The sequence below is a fragment of the Muscardinus avellanarius genome (genome assembly GCF_963383645.1).
Source record: "Muscardinus avellanarius genome assembly, chromosome: 8".
NCBI classification, from domain to species: domain Eukaryota; kingdom Metazoa; phylum Chordata; class Mammalia; order Rodentia; family Gliridae; genus Muscardinus; species Muscardinus avellanarius.
The window spans coordinates 101,138,476-101,159,415 of NC_137794.1; the positions used below are offsets into that span (position 1 = coordinate 101,138,476).

The 20,940-nt window shown below is 44.6% G+C and overlaps 1 protein-coding gene across 1 annotated transcript in view; it reads left to right on the plus strand.

Annotated features, from left to right (window-relative positions):
• The window catches only part of UST (uronyl 2-sulfotransferase), a gene marked incomplete at both ends in the record, with an annotated part of 307,272 nt that overhangs the window by 202,414 nt on the left and 83,918 nt on the right, over positions 1–20,940 (plus strand). The window contains one exon of the mRNA XM_080700246.1: positions 5,051–5,204. Coding sequence (XP_080556372.1) covers positions 5,051–5,204 — 154 coding nt within the window. The remainder of the gene's footprint in view (positions 1–5,050; positions 5,205–20,940) is intronic.

The following is a 20,940-nucleotide window of genomic DNA, read 5'->3' on the forward strand; positions in this document are numbered from 1 at the left end:
AAGTAAAAATTTATATTAGTGGTCATGGAACACTGTTGTCTGCTTAAACAGAGTTTGGAAGTTCAGTTTCAAGGTGGGACTTTTTTCCTCAGTTTACCCGAGTTAACACAGCTGGACTATTCTTTGTAAAATGATGCTGTCTTCCTCGGGGCTCTGCTTTTCTTCATTTCTTCTTAAATACACTTTTATTGGTACATTGCAGTCTGCTTTCCACTCCACGCTGGCTGAGTGGATTTCTGCAGCGTGTGAGCCCGCCGGTGCCAGTGGCCCATCCAAGACAGGAATGATCTGCTCTTTCCCTTGGCTCGCCTCATTTTTTCTTCATTTCTAGCTATTCCTTTCTCACCTGTCACGCCATCTTCCTCCCTGAGCCTGAGTCCTGCCTCCAGTGGCCCAGCCACCCCATTTCTTCTCCCGTCTGCCTCAGCTTCCCATAGAAAATGAATCCACCTCTTTCCCTTAGGGTACACCAGAGAGCAGAGTGAGGCTCAGTCAGTCCCTTCTGCTGTGTCTTGTGGAGGGAGTTCTATCCTGAGATGGAGGATGAGCTCCCACCATGCCCGGCCCCAGCCATGTTCAGTAACTGAGCAGGCTTCTAAAGCTAACGGTAGCTATCCAGGGCTCGAATTTCTGCAAGTGGCTTCCAGCAAAGGGCCATTAGCCAACCATCTCAGATTGGTCCTGCCCCTGAACAGTCATGCCCTTCTCCAAGATGGTCTCACCTTTCTGTCTTCACTACAAAGTGTCCCCCTTCTCCACTGACAAGAATCAAAGCCGCAGGCCTCCAGCCTGCGGTGCTTTCCATCTTTAATCATAGATAGTAACAAAGGATAACGTCGACTTCCAGGCCAGAGGCTGAAAAGATGTACTTTCAGGAGAATGGTGCTTCCCAGAGTGCGGTGTCGTATAATGGGTGCAGAGTTTGATTTGGGGATGATGAAACTGGAGATGGGTGGTGGTGATGATTGCCCATCCACTTGAAGGTACTTGTTGCTGCTGAATGACACACATAAAATGGGTGAAAAGGGTAAATTTTGTGTTATGTATATTTTGCCACAATTAAAAAAAAAACAATATATGCTTTCAAAAACTGTTTCTAGGCATAGAAAACCATACTTTTAGGAGGAAGACAGAGCTGTTATAATTTGCCAGAATAATTCTGGTTTTAAGTCTTGGCTTAATATATGCATTATTTATTATTACAGGTGATAGTATAGTTAAAATTCTTACCCAGATGAATTGTGTAGCTGTGGAAGAGGTGACTGATATTTTTGCTGGATCACTTGACTGATTTAGGTATGGGACACATACTAAAGGAAAATGCTCACTTTTATTAAATTAGATAAATATTTGATATTTATCAAACTAGATAATAAACTAGATGTTTATTTTTTATTAAGTGAGAAATATTTAATTCATTCAATTATATATTTAACAATGCTCCCTCAAAATGAAAATCCATGTAGTTATTATTCCTAGTGAATTATTTTCCAGTTTTGCATCTTCATCTTCTCATAAAATATAAATTAAATGTGGTGGCACACACTTGTAATCCCAGTACTTGGGAGGTTGAGACAAGAGGACCTCAGGTTCGCGACCAGCCTCAGCTAGTTAGTGAGGCCCTCCGCAACTTAGTGAAACCCTGTCTCAAAAATAAAGAACATAAAGTAGGGCTGGGGGTGTAGCTCAGAGGTAGAATGCCCCTGGGTTCAATCACCAGCATCACGAAAATAATTAAGTAAGTAATTAATTAAAGATGAAAATGATATAATCAATTTGCAGAGGGCCAAAGGGGACCCATAATGTCAGTAAATGTAACCTGTGAACAAATGTTAGACAAATGGTGATACCTTCTAATTTAGCATGACTTAAGAGAGAGCTTCAGATGCACAGTAATAATTTTGGTGACCAAAGGACAGCAAGATGTGTTGTTAGTTAGATGAAAAATAAAACATTGCTTGATTCTCCTGCTCTCTAATGTAGGGCATCTTAGAGCCTATGGTCAGCTACAGTCACCACAGATTTTTAGAGCTTGATAAATAAAATATTAGAACCATAGGTTTAAATATAAAGTAATAATTTTCGTAACCAAAGGACAGAAAATGTGTTGTTAAAGTGAAAACTAAAACATGAATGAAGGGAAAGAAGTCTTTTAACAGAAGCCCCCTCCCCCCCAAAAAAGGAAACAAAACGTTATAGAAATTAAAATTGAAGCTGAAAAGGCTAAACATTGTAGACTATGAGAAACGTATCCTTTGCGTCACATAGCTCACACAAAAGGAAATGTGCATGACAAAAATGGGGAATATTGGTTGGGTATGACAAAGACGACTTGGCAGGAGGTTGTGGAGTCTTCTCTCAGAGCACAGTGCTGTATACACGCTGAGAGCTGTACCGTGAGAGTGGGGTGCAAACCAGTCTCGCCGGCAGAATGGAGTCTTGAGCAAACTAAGATTCACATGAGCCAGAGACTTTGTGAGTGTGTTCAGGAATTTTGACATAGTTATTTTTTTAAAATACTGAGAGAGAAGACACTGATCCTGGAAGAGTGAGGGAATTTGTTTCCCTTCTCAGGCCGAAGACACGTGATAGGCTCGTGGTAGTATTCTGACATCTTCTATAATTGATATGTCACCTGGATTCTGATGGCTGGGGAGGAAGCTGTACGTACCAAAAGGACCAGGGTTAGCAGCCTGAAACCATTATTACTATTGCCTTCTAAAAAGGGATGTATATATATATATATATATATATATATATATATATATAATATTTTATTTTAGATACTTCTCTCTCATAGTTAGAAGTTTCTAGAGAAAGGTGTTCATATTATCTGATAGCTGACAGTGAACTTGTAAGCCATCGAATACTTCTGTTTTGAAAGATTATTCTGGAAATCTTGTATTTGTTTGCAGTGTATAAATAGGAACAAGTCTCCCATGCTCAGTCAGCCTTGTCAGTCATCCTTCTGGAGGCCTGTGGCCTTGGTCAGGCTGAGAACTGTCTTGTCCTACTGGGCAACTGTGTGTTGCTTCACATGATTGGGAAGTTTTGCTAATTAACATTAATAATTGCTCTTCGTAGGAGAGAGAAGTACCACTGACGTTTGTAAAAGCATAACGCAGTTACTGAGGGTTGAAATGGATTCGTATTTGGCACGCATGCTTTGTCTTCCTAGTCCCGAGCATTATTACTTTAGCTGCTGTTTATCATAGATATGAAACTGAACTTAATTAAAGGAGGAGGATAAATCCACAGTGCACATGATGGTTTGCCGGTGGTTGGTCCAGCTAACTCCTGGGACTATAGTTAGTGTTCATCCGGTAGCATGAATGTCACCTTGTATACACCTGGGGACCGACATGATTCATATTGGCAAGGATAACTTTGCACATAAGCAGCATGTGTTCTTCGGTGTTGGTATTAGGGAAGTTTAGAATATCATGCGTACATATTACTGTCTAAAATATCACCAATAGAGGGATATCCCTTTATATTTCTTTAGAGTCTCCTCTTTGAAGATCCTTCTTAAAGTGCTAAAAAAAAAATGGGGAAAACATTATATGAATTAATACACCAAAACCAAAAAACCACTGGTGGCTTGTGACATCTCCTTTCTTCTGACAACAGATCCTCTGATACTGGTTGAACTGTAACCACTAGGGAGATACACCCAGGCACTCATTTTTCCATTCAGTCACTATTTTGAGCAAAACACTGCCCTAGATGCCAGAGTCCCTGGCTGCAGGAGCCTCACGGTCTGATGAGAGGTCAATACTGCATAAGAGAGAGAGCCCAGCCAGAGGAGGGCGAGGTGGACAGCACACTGGAGATGGCAGTTGAAGACATGAGTGTGGCTCTGGGCTGGGCTTTGAAAGGTGAACAGAGTCTGCTAGCTGGAAAGAGGCAGCAGCCAGGTCCTGTCTGTCTACTTTCTCTAAGTTCCATATGAAGGCTCCCTCATATCAGAAGGCCACAGGTCATAAGATCCCTCATGAGGTCACCAGAGTGTGATCTCTGCCTGGAGCCTACGGTGCTCCCCCAAGGAGCTCAGGGGCTCTGCTTTCAAGTGGTTCCAAGAGAAAGGGTAGGGGTTCTTAAGGAAAACTCAGCCACCCCAATCATCTTACCTTGGAAAGGCCTTGCTCTTGGCCGGCTCCTAGGACAGCCGTCTGATCCCTTTGTGGAAGGAATGAAAGTGGAGCGCCCAGATGTGGATCTTGTGTTTTCATCTCAACCACAGTTCTGTCACTGGAGAGTGTTATATTGATTTTTGTTTCATTCCTGACGTATCCCATACATGATTAATTTCCTCAACTCTGGAATTTCTTTCCATGGGTAAGAGTGCAGATTCTAGAGCCGAATAACCTGGATTCACCTCTTGGTACAACCACAAATTATTTACCTTCTGCCTGCCTCAGTTCCCCCAGGTGCCAGTAGGGGCAATTATGGTTTCTGCTCCACGCAGTGTTGAGGTCTTCTGTGAGTTGACCATATAAAGTGCCAAGCACGAGGTGACGAGTGAGTATTCAGTGGAGCTAAGCTGTTGTCAACACACCCACCACAGAGCACCTCGCCTGGAACCGTTTTGATTCCAGTGTAGAAGTACTATTTCCACCAAAGCAACCAGTGGGCTGAAACATTCCCTGGGATCCCCCCACAAGCCGGTGGGTTCCGTGCCAGCCACTGGGTATGCAAAGTCCAAGACACTGTGGCCTCTGTCATCAATACTCAGGCCCAGGATGAAAACCAGACAAACACCTGCACCTTACTGCTGATGAATAGTGGGGTTTGTGTAGTGTTTACCATGAAGCTGTCTCCAGCTTCTCAAAGGTACCTGGGTCAGGTGTTACCCTCTCCACTTCCTGCTTGGTAATAACCTACCTCTTAGAAACACTCTGGCTCATCACGGTGCTCATGGCCCCTTAGCTGACAGCATAATGGTTGGAGGATAAGTTAACCAAAGAGAAAACCTCATCCAAGTAGGCCTTCTTTTCCTGCGGATGTGATGTGTTGTAACCAGCTCCTTGTCTGTGTGTGTTTGTGCTAGGTTTGGAGGAGACCAGCCCGTCTACATCAACATCATTAGAGACCCGGTCAGCCGGTTCTTATCTAACTATTTTTTCCGTCGCTTTGGAGACTGGAGAGGGGAACAGAACCACATGATCCGCACCCCCAGCATGAGGCAGGAGGAACGCTACCTGGTAAGTCCTGTTGCTCGTCACAGGTGACGGCCTCTCATTAGCCCTGGAGTGGCTCATCCAGGATGGGGTACATACCTCTGTGGACACTTTTATGAGTGACACTCCAGATGACCTGGGAGCTGAGGAATGCTTTCTCCAGTGGTTTCTTAGTGCTCAGTTTCAGGCCCTGGGGAAGATCCCTCAGGAGTTCTGGCCAGCACTATCATGGTTAAGAACAAATGAGTCTTAGAGGGTTGCAAAGTTTTTTTCTCATCCTTTGTCTATTCATCTCCCATGGCAACCCCATAAGGACCCTGAGATTCCCGAGGGACCTAGGACTTGCCAAACTCCTCCCACAAGGGACACTGCCGTGTGGCTCCTCCAGGGTTCTCTTACTTCAAGGTTCTTTCCACCTCAGCACAGCAGAACATACCATCCTGGTGATAATCGTCTGCTTTCTGAACCTATTTTGGGACTCTGGGCTCAGTAACAGATGTTAGTTTTTACTCTATTCATTGTTAACAAACACGCAGAAATTGTTAACACAACTCTAGGACAGGGTTATATGTCTTTCTTCCAGCACCAGAATCAAAGGTACATTTCTGATCCCCCTGTGACCTATGTTGGCTTCCTGAGTAGCTGAGAGCCCATGTTCAGGAGATGGAAATCCTGGCCTAAGAGAGCCTGTTGGTGTCCCTCCCATCAGTGCGGTCCTGTACAGGCAGGACAAGGAGAAGAAGGCACCGGGGAAGCAGCACACCTGGACACAAAGGAGGAGGCGCGTCAGTCACAGTGCAAGCAGTGCCCAGACTGCCTTGTCCTCCTTCCACTCTGTAAAACATAATAAAGGCAGGTATGTGGGTCCTGGGCCCATGTGTGGATATCGCCTCAGCATCCCCTAAGATCTGTGAGCAGAGTTGAGAAAACTGAGCTACAGAGAAGTGGCGCGTTCCCCAATGTTGCCACCCAGGCAGGACACGTCCCAGACCAGACCAGACCCAAGTTGGGCCACCCCTAACCTGAAGTCCAAAATGCTCCCCAACCTGAAGCTCTGGTTTTCTACCACTTTTTGGTTTTGGAATATGGTTTTCTATCAACTTGCTCTGAATATAATTTAGGATAACAAATTTCTAAAAGTTTTAAATCCTTTGTTTACTCTTCAGCTTTTGTTTAACACCCTCTTCCTTCCATATATAAGTGCAGTTGCCTGAAACTATTGTCAATTTTCTGTCCACTATTTCAAAAATAATTTTTAAAAGCAATATATTAGCTCTGGGAATAAAATGGGTATTTTTAAAGCATAAAATCATATTTTTTAAATGTGTAAATAAATAAAGTCTGTTATCTAATGAAGCTTTCTGAACATGGACAGGACATAACACTTGACCTCACAGGACAGGTCTCAGTCAGAATGCAGACTCACTAAAAATACAGTGTAAAATGACCTTCAGGGTGTGTGTATAAGGTATATATGAAGCATAATTCATGTTTAGACTTAGACCTCATTACCCCAAGATATCTAATTGTGTATACGCAAAATATCCAAAAAACATTTAAAATTGAAAATAGTTCTGGTCCCAAGCACTTTGGATAAAGAATATGAAATGCTACAAAACCTGTATTTATTCAGCTACCTAAAGCTTCAATGAAATATTTTGATGGTATATTTTAAAACTTTTTACCTTTTCTTCCTTTCTCTTTTTCTTTCTTTCTCTTAGATTTTGATGCCAAAAGCCCTAATCCTTGTCTTTAAACATTATGAATATTGCTATTAATTTTTTTAACTTAGTAACAAGGATGTATTCAGAGGATAGAACCACTTACTAGAGAAATAATGCCTTCTGATTATCTTTACTGCTTGTATAGTATCTTGATTAACATATTTATATGTTCTTTTAAAAACAAAATACATTTTATTTAATCAAAATAATACTTGGAATTTCTGACTCAGTTCTATACTAAGAAAGTTGGAATCCCATGTTATCAGAAAATGCTGAGAACCCAAAGATAACGCAAATCTTCTGAATCCTGTTCTTCGGATAATGTTATAAGAGTCAAGAGGATTCTTCTAGGTTCTTTCACAATGTCAACCTTGTTTGCTATCCTGGAAATCATTCATGAGAGAGAGAAAAAAACTATGGTTTAGATTATTTTTAAAAACTCATGAAGTGTTGGAAGTTGGTAGTGGGGTCAAGTCTTGTTTTAGAAGAGCTAATACATGCCTTGGTCATGTGACTTAAGAGATTCTAAGAAATTCCCTCCTGGAATTCTACCTGTAGAGTCTTAAAGGCGCCCCTTTTCCAGGTGTGAGCACTGTGTCCATGGCAGATGATCTCATCAGACCATTTTTTGATTTTGGCAAGGCCCCAGAAGGAAGCACTGGGCTCCCCAAAGCAGCCAAATGGGAACTCAGAAACTCAGGCTAGGGCTGAGGTGGGCCTGACTGCTCCATGGTCTGGCCTGGCCTGACCCAGTTAGAAGGCTATTTCCTTGTTCAAAGGATGGTTTGTTTATTTGGAAGATGGCCTATTGCTTTTCTTTTCTTTTTTTTTAATAGCTGAAACTTTTTATTCCATCTTCTTGGTCCGTCCCTTTAGACCCTTGAAATATAAAATTGCCCCTGTCAGAGCCTGGCCTCATTTTGGCAAGCCTGGGGGTACTGGTGGTACGGCTGAAAGGAAGGTGTTGTTTGTGGCGCTGCGGGGTGTAGGCAGCTGTGAGGAGACACTGTCCCCTCAGCAAGGCCTCGCCTGGGGTGAGGGCTGACGGGGAGCGCCAGCCCTGGCTGTGCTGGCCACCCTCAGGGGCTCTGACCCACCCATCCCCATCCCCGCCCCTGCACTCCACAGGGGCACACAGGCACGGGTACTGGCCCGAGGCAGGGCCTCTGATTTACTGTACTATTCCCGATCTCAGGGCTCCAGGACTCTTGCTTTATCCAGTTGCCAAAAGCCGGCAGTCTTTCCTTGGCCCTGAGCCTGCCAAGCTGCTTAGCATACAGCTGAGGCCTCCTCTCAGAGTGTGTTGGAGTGGGAGGGATAGTATCTCTTCAAGCCCAGTGGTTTGGAAGAATATATGAAAGGTAAAGGGATCTAGGCTTTGCAGAGCCCTCGTAGGTGATGGAGACTGTCACCTCACAGGGCTGAACTGGGCCGGGTCCCGGGCCTTGCACCAGTAGAAGCTGGGCTCCTGGGCGCCGTGGACCTGTGTTTCATGTCCTGTGTGGTCCAAGGAGAAGAGGACTAGGCCCAGGTTCATGCTCTTCAAGCAAAATCCTTTAATGTTATGTCATCCGCACCTCTTTACAAAGACACTGCTATGAAAACAACTCATTTTCAAATATTCAAGCATCACAGAGCTGTTCGCCATATTTTCTAGAAAGTTTTAAGTTTTCTTAAACTTTCTATATTCTTTTTTTTTTTTTTTTTTTTTTTTTTCAGTACTGAGGATGGAACCCAGGGGCATTCTACCTCCAAGCTGCACCCCCAGCTTTATTTTTTTTTTTATTCTTTGTTTTGAAACAGGGTCTTACTGAGTTGCAAAGGGCCTCACTAAGTAGCTGAGGCTGTCCACGAACCTGGATCCTCCTGTCTCAGCCTCCCAGGTACTGGGATTACGAGTGTGCACCACCTAATCTTTCTATATTCTGTCAAAGCCATTCTTCATTGCCATTTTCTGGAGAATTATTTTTAAATCAATTAGCTGAGCACAGCCACAGAGGGAAGAAAAGCTGTAGCCGTGGGCTCATTCTCTCTTGTTCAGAGCCAGAGTCTTGTCCCGTTGGTACAGGGTGACCGCCTTCTTATTTTCGGGTTGAGAGCCATCCGAGCCCAGCACGCTGGAACACATCCCAGCAGGTGAACCTCTCCATGCTTGAGTGTGCGCTGTTGTACTTCATGGGCAGAGAATCCCTAGGACGCAGAGAGTCTTTAGTGAGCAGGAATGATTTGGAGTGTAAAGCAACTGTTATGATTTCCAGGGGAGGGCAACTCTGCCATTCTTCCCAGCCCCTGCCTTCTCTGATCTCCAAGCTTCTGTAAGAATGGGTTTCTCAAACTGTCATATTTTTTTTCTCTGCTAATTGCATGTGTGTGACTGATGCTTGCTTTTGGCCTAAAAGTTGGCCTTAAAACTTCCTCAGTAGCTGGATGTTGTGGTGCACACTTGCAATCCCAGTACTTGAGAGGCTGAGACAGGAGAAACCCAAGTTTGTGGCCAGCCTCAGCAACTTAGTGAGGCCCCCAGCAACCTAGTGAGACCTTGTTTCAAAATAAAAAAATAAAATAGTGCTAGGGTTCAGCTCAGATGTAGAATGCCCCTGAGTTAAATCCCCAATAACACACACACACACACACACACACACACACACACACACACACACGTACCTTCCATGGTGAAATATTTTACACAGATACCACTTTGAGCTGCCGAGTTCCAAAAAACATCAAGTTGCATGACTTCCCCTGCCACGACTGCTCCTTATCAAGGGATCCTCGACTTGAAAAGCAGGGAAAGATGGAGAACATTTTCCCAGGGAGAAAACTGCCTCTGTGGTACTCTTCATTCAGCTTGGCCGTAAGCATGGAAAGTAATGCATGTTTCAAAGAAAAGATGCGTAATTTACAGCTTCTTAATTCATAAAGAATTCAGTGAATCATGTTGGCCCCATTAGATTCTGAAGAAACCTGAAAATTGGCCAGAGTCAGCAAACGTTTTTCAGAAAGCTTATGCATTTTAATCTGCTTGAACGTTTTGGACCCTGGACATCCTTTAGCTCTGGAAACATACATGCAAAGCACTGGCGTGTGGAAATTTCCACTCGGTCCTGACCAGCAGAGGCTGTCCTATGAATGAAACCTCAGGCTTTGCCTTCATTCCTAATGCATCATTTTCCATAAAGAAAGAAGACCAATAAGGGCCTTGGATTGTGTGCTTTTGACGTGTTTCAACAGATATCTATGTTTCCAGAGTCTTCAGAGGTTTAAAAGAAAAAAGTGGCGTGCTTGATCTCCAGCTAGTTCAAATTTGGCTTCTAATGGCAGGCTGAGATGGGGTCCAAGCCTCAGCATCTTTGTACTCCCTTCTCAGCTGCCCTAGCTGCCTGACTTGGATTGAAACTTGGCCCCTGGGAGCCACTCATCTCATATGTACAGTGGGGCCATGTTGCTTCCCTTGCCTGCATCACAGGACTCTTGGGGAGTCTGTTGAACATCCTACACAGCAGTGTGGTGGACGCTCAAACCCTCCAGAACACATTTCAGCATGGATGTGTTCGCCGCCTTGGCGCTCTTAGCCGTCCTCTCTAACCTAAACTTGGCCCTTTGGCTCTTAGGTGGAAGATCTGCTCAATAAGCTCTTCACAGGGCTCAGGACACCCAGGCTGCGCCCTCAGGGTTTGTGGGGCTCAACTGGCCTCACAAGACCCCTTCTCCAGTAACACGTTTCTAAGGAAACCACCTCTCCTTGTGTTCTCAACAGCTGGACATGTGTTTTGATCCCAGCCTGCTGGCAGACATTTGTCCCGTGTTTATTTGCTTGGCGCTCACATAGGCATGGGTTGTAAAGTCATATAAGCAGCATGCCCACCCCCACCAAGGAATTGGATCCCTTGAGAATAAGAGCATCCAGCGGCCTGGGGGACACAGGAGCCCCTACTTCACAGATGGCCTTAGAAGTCCATTTATCACAGGTGTTTTTAGCACCAAAGGCCACTTTTGAGAACCAGCACGGCATGGGGTATCCCTTGGAGCTTCTGGCAAACAAAGGAAGCTGAACACAGTGGGGGAGAGGGAGGAGAGAAAGCAGGGAACAACCAAGGAATTGTGGGAAAAAGGAGAGGGCAACGAGAAGAAAAGAACGCTACCAGCCATCTCCTGCGCTGTCACCAAAGAGCATCAGCTGTAGATGGGGCTGCAAGTTAGCCTGCCTCTCCTCACATCTGAGCATTCATCCTTCAATTCCTTCAACACCCCAGGTTCTCTTAGCCCCCACTCTCCACCCCTCCTTATAGACCAGCAAGGTGGGCTCAGGGAGACCAAGTAGGGGTGAAGATCAAACACAAATTAGGAGAAGATGCATCAGGATTCATTGGTTGCCCAGGCAACAGAGGCCAGGGATGAAGTGTGAGGGCCATTGTAAGGATGTACATGGTGATGGGGACAGGGCTGTGACTACCAGCAAAGACCAGGGAAGAGATCAGCACCACTGACCTAGGAGGTGGGAAGCCAAGTCCCTTAGAACTGGCACCAGTTTTGGCAGCAGGTTCTATGGGCGCCCGGGCCTCCCAGCGATTTCCTCACTGCCCCCTGCCACTGGTGTGTCTCTGTAGCTCACATCCAAGTTCCTGAGCATGACTCCAGTTTGCGCAGTAGGTCACCTTGTCCAGCACCCCACAGGGCGAGTTTGGCTGCCACAGAGACGCGTCTCCTCCCTGCTGTGGTCAAGGCGATGGATGGATAGGATGTAGCCGACTGGATGGAAAGTGCCTTGTTAGTTCTCATTGCAGCTGTGACATTGGACCGTACGACTAGTGGCTTACCCGACCGAGGTCCATTACTTACCCTCAGTAGGTCGGAAATCTGACATGGGTTTCTCCTGGCTAAAAGGCAGTGTTGGTGGCTGCGCTCCAGCCTCTGGGAGGATCCCTGCCCTTGCTTACCCCGCTGTTGACAGAATCCGTTTCCTCTGGTTGTGGGACTGAGAGTCTGCTTTTTTGCTGACCCTCAGCTGAGGGCCTTTCTCATTTCCTAGAGGCTACCCCCATGGCTGAGACTGTCGCCCCCTTCCTCTGTCTTCAAAGCCTAGTGATGAGGCTGTGGGCATCTTTGGGATCAGTTATTTTTGCCTCTTGCAATGCCATCGAGGACGACTTCCTCAGCTATGGACGGAGGAGCTGCAAAGAGGGTCTGGCCATGACAGGCCTCACAAAACTTGGCCTGACGCACTCACAGGTGGGGAGCTCACATCCGCTCTCCACCGTACCAAGCTGCCGCACAGAGGTGCCAAACCATGGCTCTCTGTCCCTGGTCTACAAAGCCAAGCAACAAGTCATATACATTTTCTCATCCATCCTCCTATGACCAGCCAGCCAGCCACCTGTCCATTCAGCATTCATACTCAACACTAACGATATTTTCTGTGTGATGAGAACTATCATAGGGACTGGAATTAAATTATTGAGCAGACATAGACACCGTGTCTGTCCTCTTGGAGCTCGCAGTCCCACCAGGGAGACAGGCATTAATCCCCAAAGCACACGAACACATGTAAAATGGCAACTGCGTCACATTTCAGGATGCAGATGTGATGCATGGCACTTTTCAGGCGCGGAATGGAATGCTTTGGAAGTGTAGAAGCAAAAAGTAGATGGTTGAACTCGAAGGAAAGAGAAGAAAAAAGTATCCAGGCATAGGGAAGAGCATATGCAAAGGCCCCGGGCAGGAGGGAATGAATGTGGGGAGGAGCCAGGGAGGCTGGAGCAGGAGAAATCGAGGAAGAAGAAAAGAACTAATCCAGTAAGGTGGCAAGGTAGGGGTGAGACCCCATAGAGCCTCCCAGGCCCCTTCCAAGAACCCTGGGGGGGGGGCACTAAAAGATTGAAATCAAAGGAGGCATGATTACATGGGATCCTGAAATTTTTACATGGGGGCGTCATTTTGGTTAAAACATACAGAGCAGAGAAGGGCACCAAGTAGATATGGACAGACCAGTTAATCAGAGACTAGTGCAAAATGTGAGAGTAACCAAGAAACCAGTATTTGCAGACCACTAGCCGTGGGCTAGGAGCGGTTCAGGTGGGGCGGGGCGGCACGGAGAGAGCGTTACCCAGAAGTGCCAGAGGCATTGCTGCCCTCGCAGCTGCTGCTCCCTGGTTAGCACCAGAAGCCCCGGACTGCAACAGCTCACGCCCGCAAAGAGAGAGCATCCCCGGTGTGGCCCTGGGCAGCACATGCCTCCTCGGCTTCCCGGAGGAGGAGAGGCAGCTAAGTCTGTAGGTCGGGTGCCCACACGGCAGAGGTACAGCTCAGAAGGGCCAAGGGAGGGGCTGGGGACTGCTTCCCATGAAAAGATACTTCAGAAAACGTGCAGAAGCCTGAGAGCTGCTGGCTGCTCCAGTGAGCCGCCCATTTGGCTGGAGCCGAGGTTAGCGAGGCGAGGAGCTGGGGGATGGTCAAGTGTTTCTCCAGCTGTCCCTGCAGGAGAAAACAGCGCAGCTCCAGTGGCCTCCAACGCAGGTTGCCCTGACCGGCTTCTTCCCACTAAGGTCCCATCGGGCCCATCAGCCACAAGGGCTGCCAGGTGCATCCCGCTGGCCACCTGTCAGCTGACTCATCTGTTCTGGGCCCTGCCCCTCGCTGTGAGTCAGAGAGGCCAGCTGCAGCTGTGTCCACGCCACTGGGACTCGGCACTGCACCCCTGTCGGGGCACGTGGCTCCCATTGGCCGAGGCGAAGGCGGTGGTGAGCAGCCAAGGTGCTGCTCCAGGCACCTGGGAGGTTTTACACACCGCAGATGCCTGCGCCCCACTTGGGCAAATTCTGCTGCAGTTGGTCTGGGTACGCCTGACTTTGGGATCTTTTACAATCTCCAGAAGTGATGCCAATGTGTACTGAAGACTGAAAACTAGTGGGAGGTTAACTATCCATGCATTCTTGGCTCAAGTAGCAGGAGCTGTTTTCACTGTGAAGGGAGAGTACCCTCCAATATCTCACAGTAGCTTACCTCTCCTCTACCCATTTGGAAGAAGCAGTGTTTGCATTCCCCTTAGAAAAGGAACTAGTTGCTAGGTTTTTAATTGGCATATGCAAAATATCATTGAAGAAGCTTCGTTATGAGTGCAACCACTGTTCTATGTGTAGAAGTACTCTGCATATATCTTCAGTCAGGCAGTCCTGTAAAAATCGAAGAGAATACTTATTATTCAGAAGCCAAATCTATATTACACTGCATTTAAGACCTCACTTTAGGAAGCCATGGTGTAGGCAATAAAATAGATGAATAGTCTTTTTGCCTCTGGAAATCCTTTTACTTAGGTTGACAAGACATTGGGAATCCATTGTCTCTTCAAGGAGACAGGCGGACATTCTTGATATGCGGGTCAATTCTTATGAAGACATATAAATGCTAAATAAAATGATCCGAGTGAATAGAACTAAACTTTAAATGCAGACAAAGGAGCTTGCCATGCAAAGAAGCAATGGGATCAAGTTAGACACAAAGTGAAAAACGAATGGTTCCATTTATTAGTGTTAAATTTTGAATTTTATACCCAACACTCTTCTGCAGAAGTTGGCACTCTGCTCCAGTTGTCCCCAATTTGCTTTGCCATTTGTGATATTTTTTCCTCCGCCCAACTGTTTTAAATACACAGTATAAATCCCCCAAAGGCTGAATGACCTCCAAACGTGTTCTTAAAAAATATTTTTCAAAGTCTGAAGACAGAAAAAGTGAGTGTAAAACATCTAAGAGATTTATCGGAATCTCAGCTTGAATTCTAATTGCAAGTACTTATGAAAGTGTCAATATTAACATGAAATAGCTGGCAGTTTTTCTAATAAATGTAAATTGAATTAGATAGTGTGTAATTGGAAAAATACTCGCTTCGCTCAGACTCTCTCACAACAAGTCCCAGAATCTGTTAGCTGCAGCAGCCTTGCCCTCTAATGGCTGGAACTTGAAGGACAAGACGAAATACTTTTGACTGCGAGACACATAGAATTTAAGAAGTGGGAACAGGTGGCCATTTGTCACCAGATATCAAGGGCCACTATAAAAAGCAGGTAGATAGTATCATGAACTGCCGTTGTTGTTGTTGTTGTTGTTGTTGTTGTTGTTGTTGTTGTTGTTATTGCAGTGCTGAGGATTAAGCCCAGGGCTTTGAGCATGCTAGGCAGGCACTGGACCACTGAGCTTCACCCCAACCCCAGCCTGAGCATCATATTAAAGTAGTAGCTAGATGGCAGAAGAATGAACAACCAAGGGTATGCCTTGAAGCTTCAGAGTGATCTTCAATAGAAAAAGGTATTACGGATACCTAGTCTCCTGAAATGCAATGGAAAGGTCAAACTTGCCTCTGTGTGTGTGTGTGTGTGTGTGTGTGTGTGTGTGTGTGTGTGTGTGTGTGTGTTACTGGAGATGGAACCCAGGGGCATTCTATTTCCAAGTTACACCCCAGGCCTTTTTTTTTTATTCTTTTCCTTCCTTCCTTCCTTCCTTCCTTTCTGGGGTACTGGGGGTGGAACCCAGGGGCTTTCTACCTCCAGGCTACACTCCCAGACCTTTTTTTATATTTTATTTGGAAACAGGGTCTCACTAAGATGCTGAGAGCCTCACTAAGTAGCTGAGGCTGGCTTCGAACCTGTGTGATCCTCCTGTCTCAGCCTCCCAAGCGCAGGGATTACAAGCGTGCGCCACCACGCCCGGCCTTTAATTCTTTATTTTGAAACAGGGTCTCACTGAGTTGCAGAGGTTCTCATTAAGTTGCTGAGGCTGTCCTCAAACCGATATCCTCCTGACTTAGCCTCCTGAATGCTGGGATTATAAGTGTGTGCCACCATGCCCGGCTCAAACTTGCCTTTTATATTAAAAATTTTAGATGCCTGGGGAAATTACAAAATAAGTATTCAAGCCTGGAACTTGTGATGGTACTGGTCCTTATTCAATGAGATTTGTAAAGCACAATTTAACTACTTTTTTCCCTTTTATGATTGACTGATGAGTGTCCCAGAGTAGAATTGATGTCAGTAAATGCGATTTGGTGGGAATTTAATAGGAAATTTGATTTTTATCTCTTGTGACATTGTTCACTCATCTTTCAGGAAAGCAGCCAGGATGGAATGGAACAGGTGGGGGTTCAACCAGCTGCAATGTCATGCGGCCTCTAGGAAATACTGCTTTATTCTCTGCCCCTAAACTCATGTAATAAAAGAATTTTAACTAAAGCCTACTCGGTTTCATGACAAGTAGAGCTTTAAATAAAAACAGCTGTGCAATATGCCCCAGTTTTCTAATGGAGAAAACATTGGCCCCCTAAAAACAGCTCTGTGTTTCATATTGCAAAATAGAAATGCCATGAAATTGTATCAATATTCAGCTGAACATTTCTAGACTCATTTTCTTTTGTAGGAAAAAAAGAAACTTGTGTAGTAAGGTAAGCTCCTCTTTGACACACCATACAGTGTGAAACATGTCCTTTTTTTTTTTAAATTAGCACACCTCTTGGTTGGGACTTGTAGAAGAGTCATCAAATGTATAAAAGAGAATTATTAAGTTCAACAAGAAAAACAGTGAACGTTGGTGGCAGTAAATCTCAGCTGTAATAGCATTCTCTACTGACCACTCTTAGCAAAATCCTAGGAGATTAAGAAAAGTGACCAGAACCAAGACAATAATATGAGTCTGGGGAAGTCACAGAGTAAGTAATCAAGCCTGGAACTATAATTATTGCTGGTGTTTTTCTCTAGATAATTATTACCTGGAGTGGATTGTGTCTTTTTTACTTGCTTATACATTGCCTTCTAAATCTTTCAAATTATTTCATGTCTGTATAAGCTTTAATTTTTTTTAACTAAAATGTGACTTGATAGACTATAACCCCGTCTTTTAATCCTTTTAATCTTAGCACCCAATGCCACTCCCTCTTATAATACAGCCTATCAGCAGATGCAGGTTTGCATGGAGCGCCCATGGTAGCTGCCTCTTTTCTCCTCTTGCATGTTAAAATGTAGTGTATGTTGAACCACTCTTATGTGCCAGGCGCTGCAGTGGCAATAGGTGTGACCCAGTGGGCATATGTGTGTCCTGTGCCTCGTCTCACACACACACACACACACACACACACACACACACACACACACTCAGCCCATCTCTGTCTCACCATTATCAGTCAGGGATACTTCCCTAAGTCAAGTGCACCCAAAGAAAACCCTCCAGAGTCATCCCTGCCTGCCCTCTCTCCGTTATACCCAACACATGTGCAATTGGTTGCCCTCACAGTCCACTTTCTGTTGCTATAACAGAATGCCTAAGACCAGGTTATTTGTAAAGAGTAGAGATTCCTCCTGCCAGGTTCAGGAGTCTGGGAAGGCCAAGAGCATGGTGCCAGCATCTCTTAGCTACTGCTGAGGGTCTTGTGCTACTTCAAATTTCACTGCAATTTCAACAGAGTTTGCTTGCTTATTTATTTATTTATTTATTTATTTATTTATTTATTATTTTGGTGGCACTAGAGATTGTACCCAGAAGCATTCTACCTCCAAGGTATACCCTCAGCCCAGTTATATTTTTAAATAGAAATACAGACTTTCTAAGTTGCTGAGAGCCTCACTAAGTTTCTGAGGCTGTCCCTGAACCTGCGATCCTACTGTTTCAGCCTTCCAAGTACTGTGATTACAAGCATGCACCACCATGCCTGGGTGGGTTAATTCTTTAAGGTATTAAGATAGACCAGTTTTTACAAGTCAGTGTATTATGGAACTAAAACTCCAGTTGAAGAATAATCTATCATTGCATTGAGGGCAATACGATAATAACCTAAAAATTCCAGATAATCTAAAAATTATTCAGCTTCAAGCATATTTTTTAAATTGCAAATTAAAGCAGTAAAGTACCTGGTCATGTCAAATTGGAAGAGATTTCAAAAAGTATTAAGTGCTGATGTGCTTGTAACATCTAACGGCCACCTTCCTGGGTGTGTGGAGCCGATTGGTAACATTTGGCAATTTCTGTGGTGTGAACCGCTCACCATTGTGATGGGAAGCCACAAACATGGCAGCAGTCAATAGAGTAGAGTTAAAAGATGTGCGTTTGTCTCTTCTAAGCCGTAACGAACTGGCTCCTTTACATCTCTGATTTATACTCAGTGCTGTCCAGGATGCATCAAAGGGGACACGTTCATTCATTTCTGCTGATCTGAGAGTGGTCCAAGCTGTGCACTGCTTAGTTCACCAGCGCCTCGCCTGCAAGGTGTGTCTGGGTTGTTTTTTTTTGTTGGTCTGAGAGGCGAGAAAATGTCTCTGCAGGATTTTAAGTTTCATTTCTGTCCTCATGAGTGAAGTGAAGCATCCTTTGTGGTACTGGGGATTGAACCCAGGGGCATTCTATCTCCAAACTATACCCCAAGCCCTATTTTTTATTCTTTCTTTTGAAACAGTGTGTCACTAAGTTGCAGAAGGCCTCACTAAGTAGCTAAAGCCAGCTATGAGCCTGTGGTCCTCCTGTCTCAGCCTCCCAAGAACTGGTATTACAAGTGTGCGCCACCACGCCCAGCTTGACATTCTGATTCCTAGGAACTCTTTACAAAATTATAGGAAGTAGTCTCTTATTGCAAGTATTTTTTTCAGAGTCTGTTATCTCTTAACTTTGTGGTGTTTTAATGCATAATTTTTTATTTCTTTATATTCAAATTTACCAATGTTTTTCTACATTATAGATTCTAAGTTTTATGTTATTATGTTATACTTAGAAAGATCTTTTAAACTTTTAAAACATAGGAAATATTCTTTGTGATGTTCTCTGGGATTTTATTCATATTAAATTAAAATCAGTCTTTTTTTTTCTTTTTTCCAATTTTTATAACTCTCATCCATTTGTTTTGAGAGTATTTCTGGAAGTGTTAAATATAGTGGTGATAAGATTTGGTTTCTTGTAGAAGTCAGCTAAAGCAAAAATTAGTCAATTTTTGTTCATATCTACTTTTTTCCTACTAGAGTGTAATGTTTAGGTTCTAGACCTTTTAGAATTTTATTACAAGAAGAATATAAATACACAACATAAATCTCAATATCTAATGACAGAAAAGCTTAAGAAAAAAGATAATTAATGTCTTATTACCCTTCCCCCATACACCCGCCTGTAACTTAGCTGTCACGTATAACTTCCAACTCCGCAGCGCTGTGTTCTCAACAGCCTGTACCACCAGAGTGAATTCGCTGTTGTGTCCTTTTGTGATGTCTTCAGGTTGGATGTTATCTTGTTTCTTGTTCCATGGGTGTGATCTTCCTGGCATTCAGTTCCTTGTGACCACATTTAATAAATTATAATAAATGAAGAACAGAGTCATTATTGACAATTTTGCAACACAAAGGAATGATGAAAAACAGCTGGAGGTGGAAGGTCAAGTGGGGTGCACTTTGACATTGCTTTCGATTACGAGAGCAAATGTAAAAAGGAATGGCTCCCTCTTGAGGGGGTCTTGGGCTAGTTCTGGCCCATTTCTGGTACCTCATGTCTCTCCTCTTGTTGTCTCTCCCCTTGTTTGTAAAGCCTTCTCTGACTTCTTGAGCAGTTGTTGCAAAAGCTGAAAAGGTCTTTGAAGCCAGGGGTGGTGGCACATACTTGGAATCCCAGCATTTGGGAAGCTGAGATAGAAGGATCGCGGTTCATGGATAGTCTCAGCTACTTAGTGAGGCCCTCTGCAACTCCGTGAGACCCGGTTTCAAAATTAAGAATAGCCGGGCGTGGTGGTGCATGCTTATAATCCCTGGGCTTGGGAGGCGGAGACAGGAGGATCGCACAGGTTCAAAGCCAGCCTCCCTAGCTTAAGAGACCCTGTTTCCAAATAAAAATAAGTATAAAATAGGTCTGGGAGTGTAGCCCAGAGGTAGAAGGGTTTACAGGAACCCCAGTACCATAAAACACACACACACACACACACACACACACACACACACACACATACACACACTAATACTACTACTACTAATAATAATAATAATAATAATAATAATAAAGAATAAAAAACAGGGCAGGGGGTATAGCTCAGAGGTTGAATGCCCCTGGGTTCCATCCCCAGACCCACCCAAAAAAAAAAAAAAAAGTCTTTGAAATTACCTTAAACACACCTGACATTAGAATGAGGAAATTTGGACTAAGCCTCTGAACTCTGCGCAGTTTTTGGTCTACTCACTTAACTAAAAATACGGAAGTGGATATACCAAGATCCTCGGAAGGAATGTTGATGCCTGATGGGATGATGTTTCTGTTTGTATTTTGGGACCTAGAAGCACAAGGGAGAACTTTAAAGTGACACCCACCTCCTGTGGTGCTCACTGGTCCGCCAGCACGGGTGCAGCTGTAATCTACAGATTGACCAGGCACCTGAGAAGAAAGAAGATTTATTTTCCTATGGTATCGGGCTCAGTCAGTGTGGGGCTGGGGACCATGGATCCCAGGGCATGGTGGCAGGAAGTTCAGATGGAGAGCACATGGGCTGTGCTCACGTCATGAAGGCTGGGAGCAAGAGAAAAGGCAGGGGGAGGAACCATTTATGTAATTCCCAAAGCCGCATGCCCAGAGACCACCTCCAGCTACACCCTACCGGCCTGGTCACCACCCGGATAAATTCATTACAATGGATTTGTCCACTGCTGAGATCACAACCCTCTTGACTCCATACATCAGCTCCAAGCTTTAATAAATGAGCTCCGTAGGGGACGTTTTGTATCTAACTCTGGCACTCACTCTTAGCCCTGTGTGGGCAGCAGACCACAGCATCTTTTTCCTTTGCTTTTGGAACCTAAGTTGGCATGAGGGAATATGCCCCTCACTTGAATTGCTTTGACAGAATATACATCTGAGACTTTAACTTGGTCATTTCCAGCCTAAAATTTAGGCTTTTAATATCTTAAACTAGTTAATACCTTTTACCCTAATATGCAAACTCCAGGTATTAAAGCCTGAGTAATTCTTTCCTGATTTTGAATGGCAGATCCTGTCTCTGGCCTGTCAGTCTGACTCCTCCTTCCTTGCAATACTTCCTC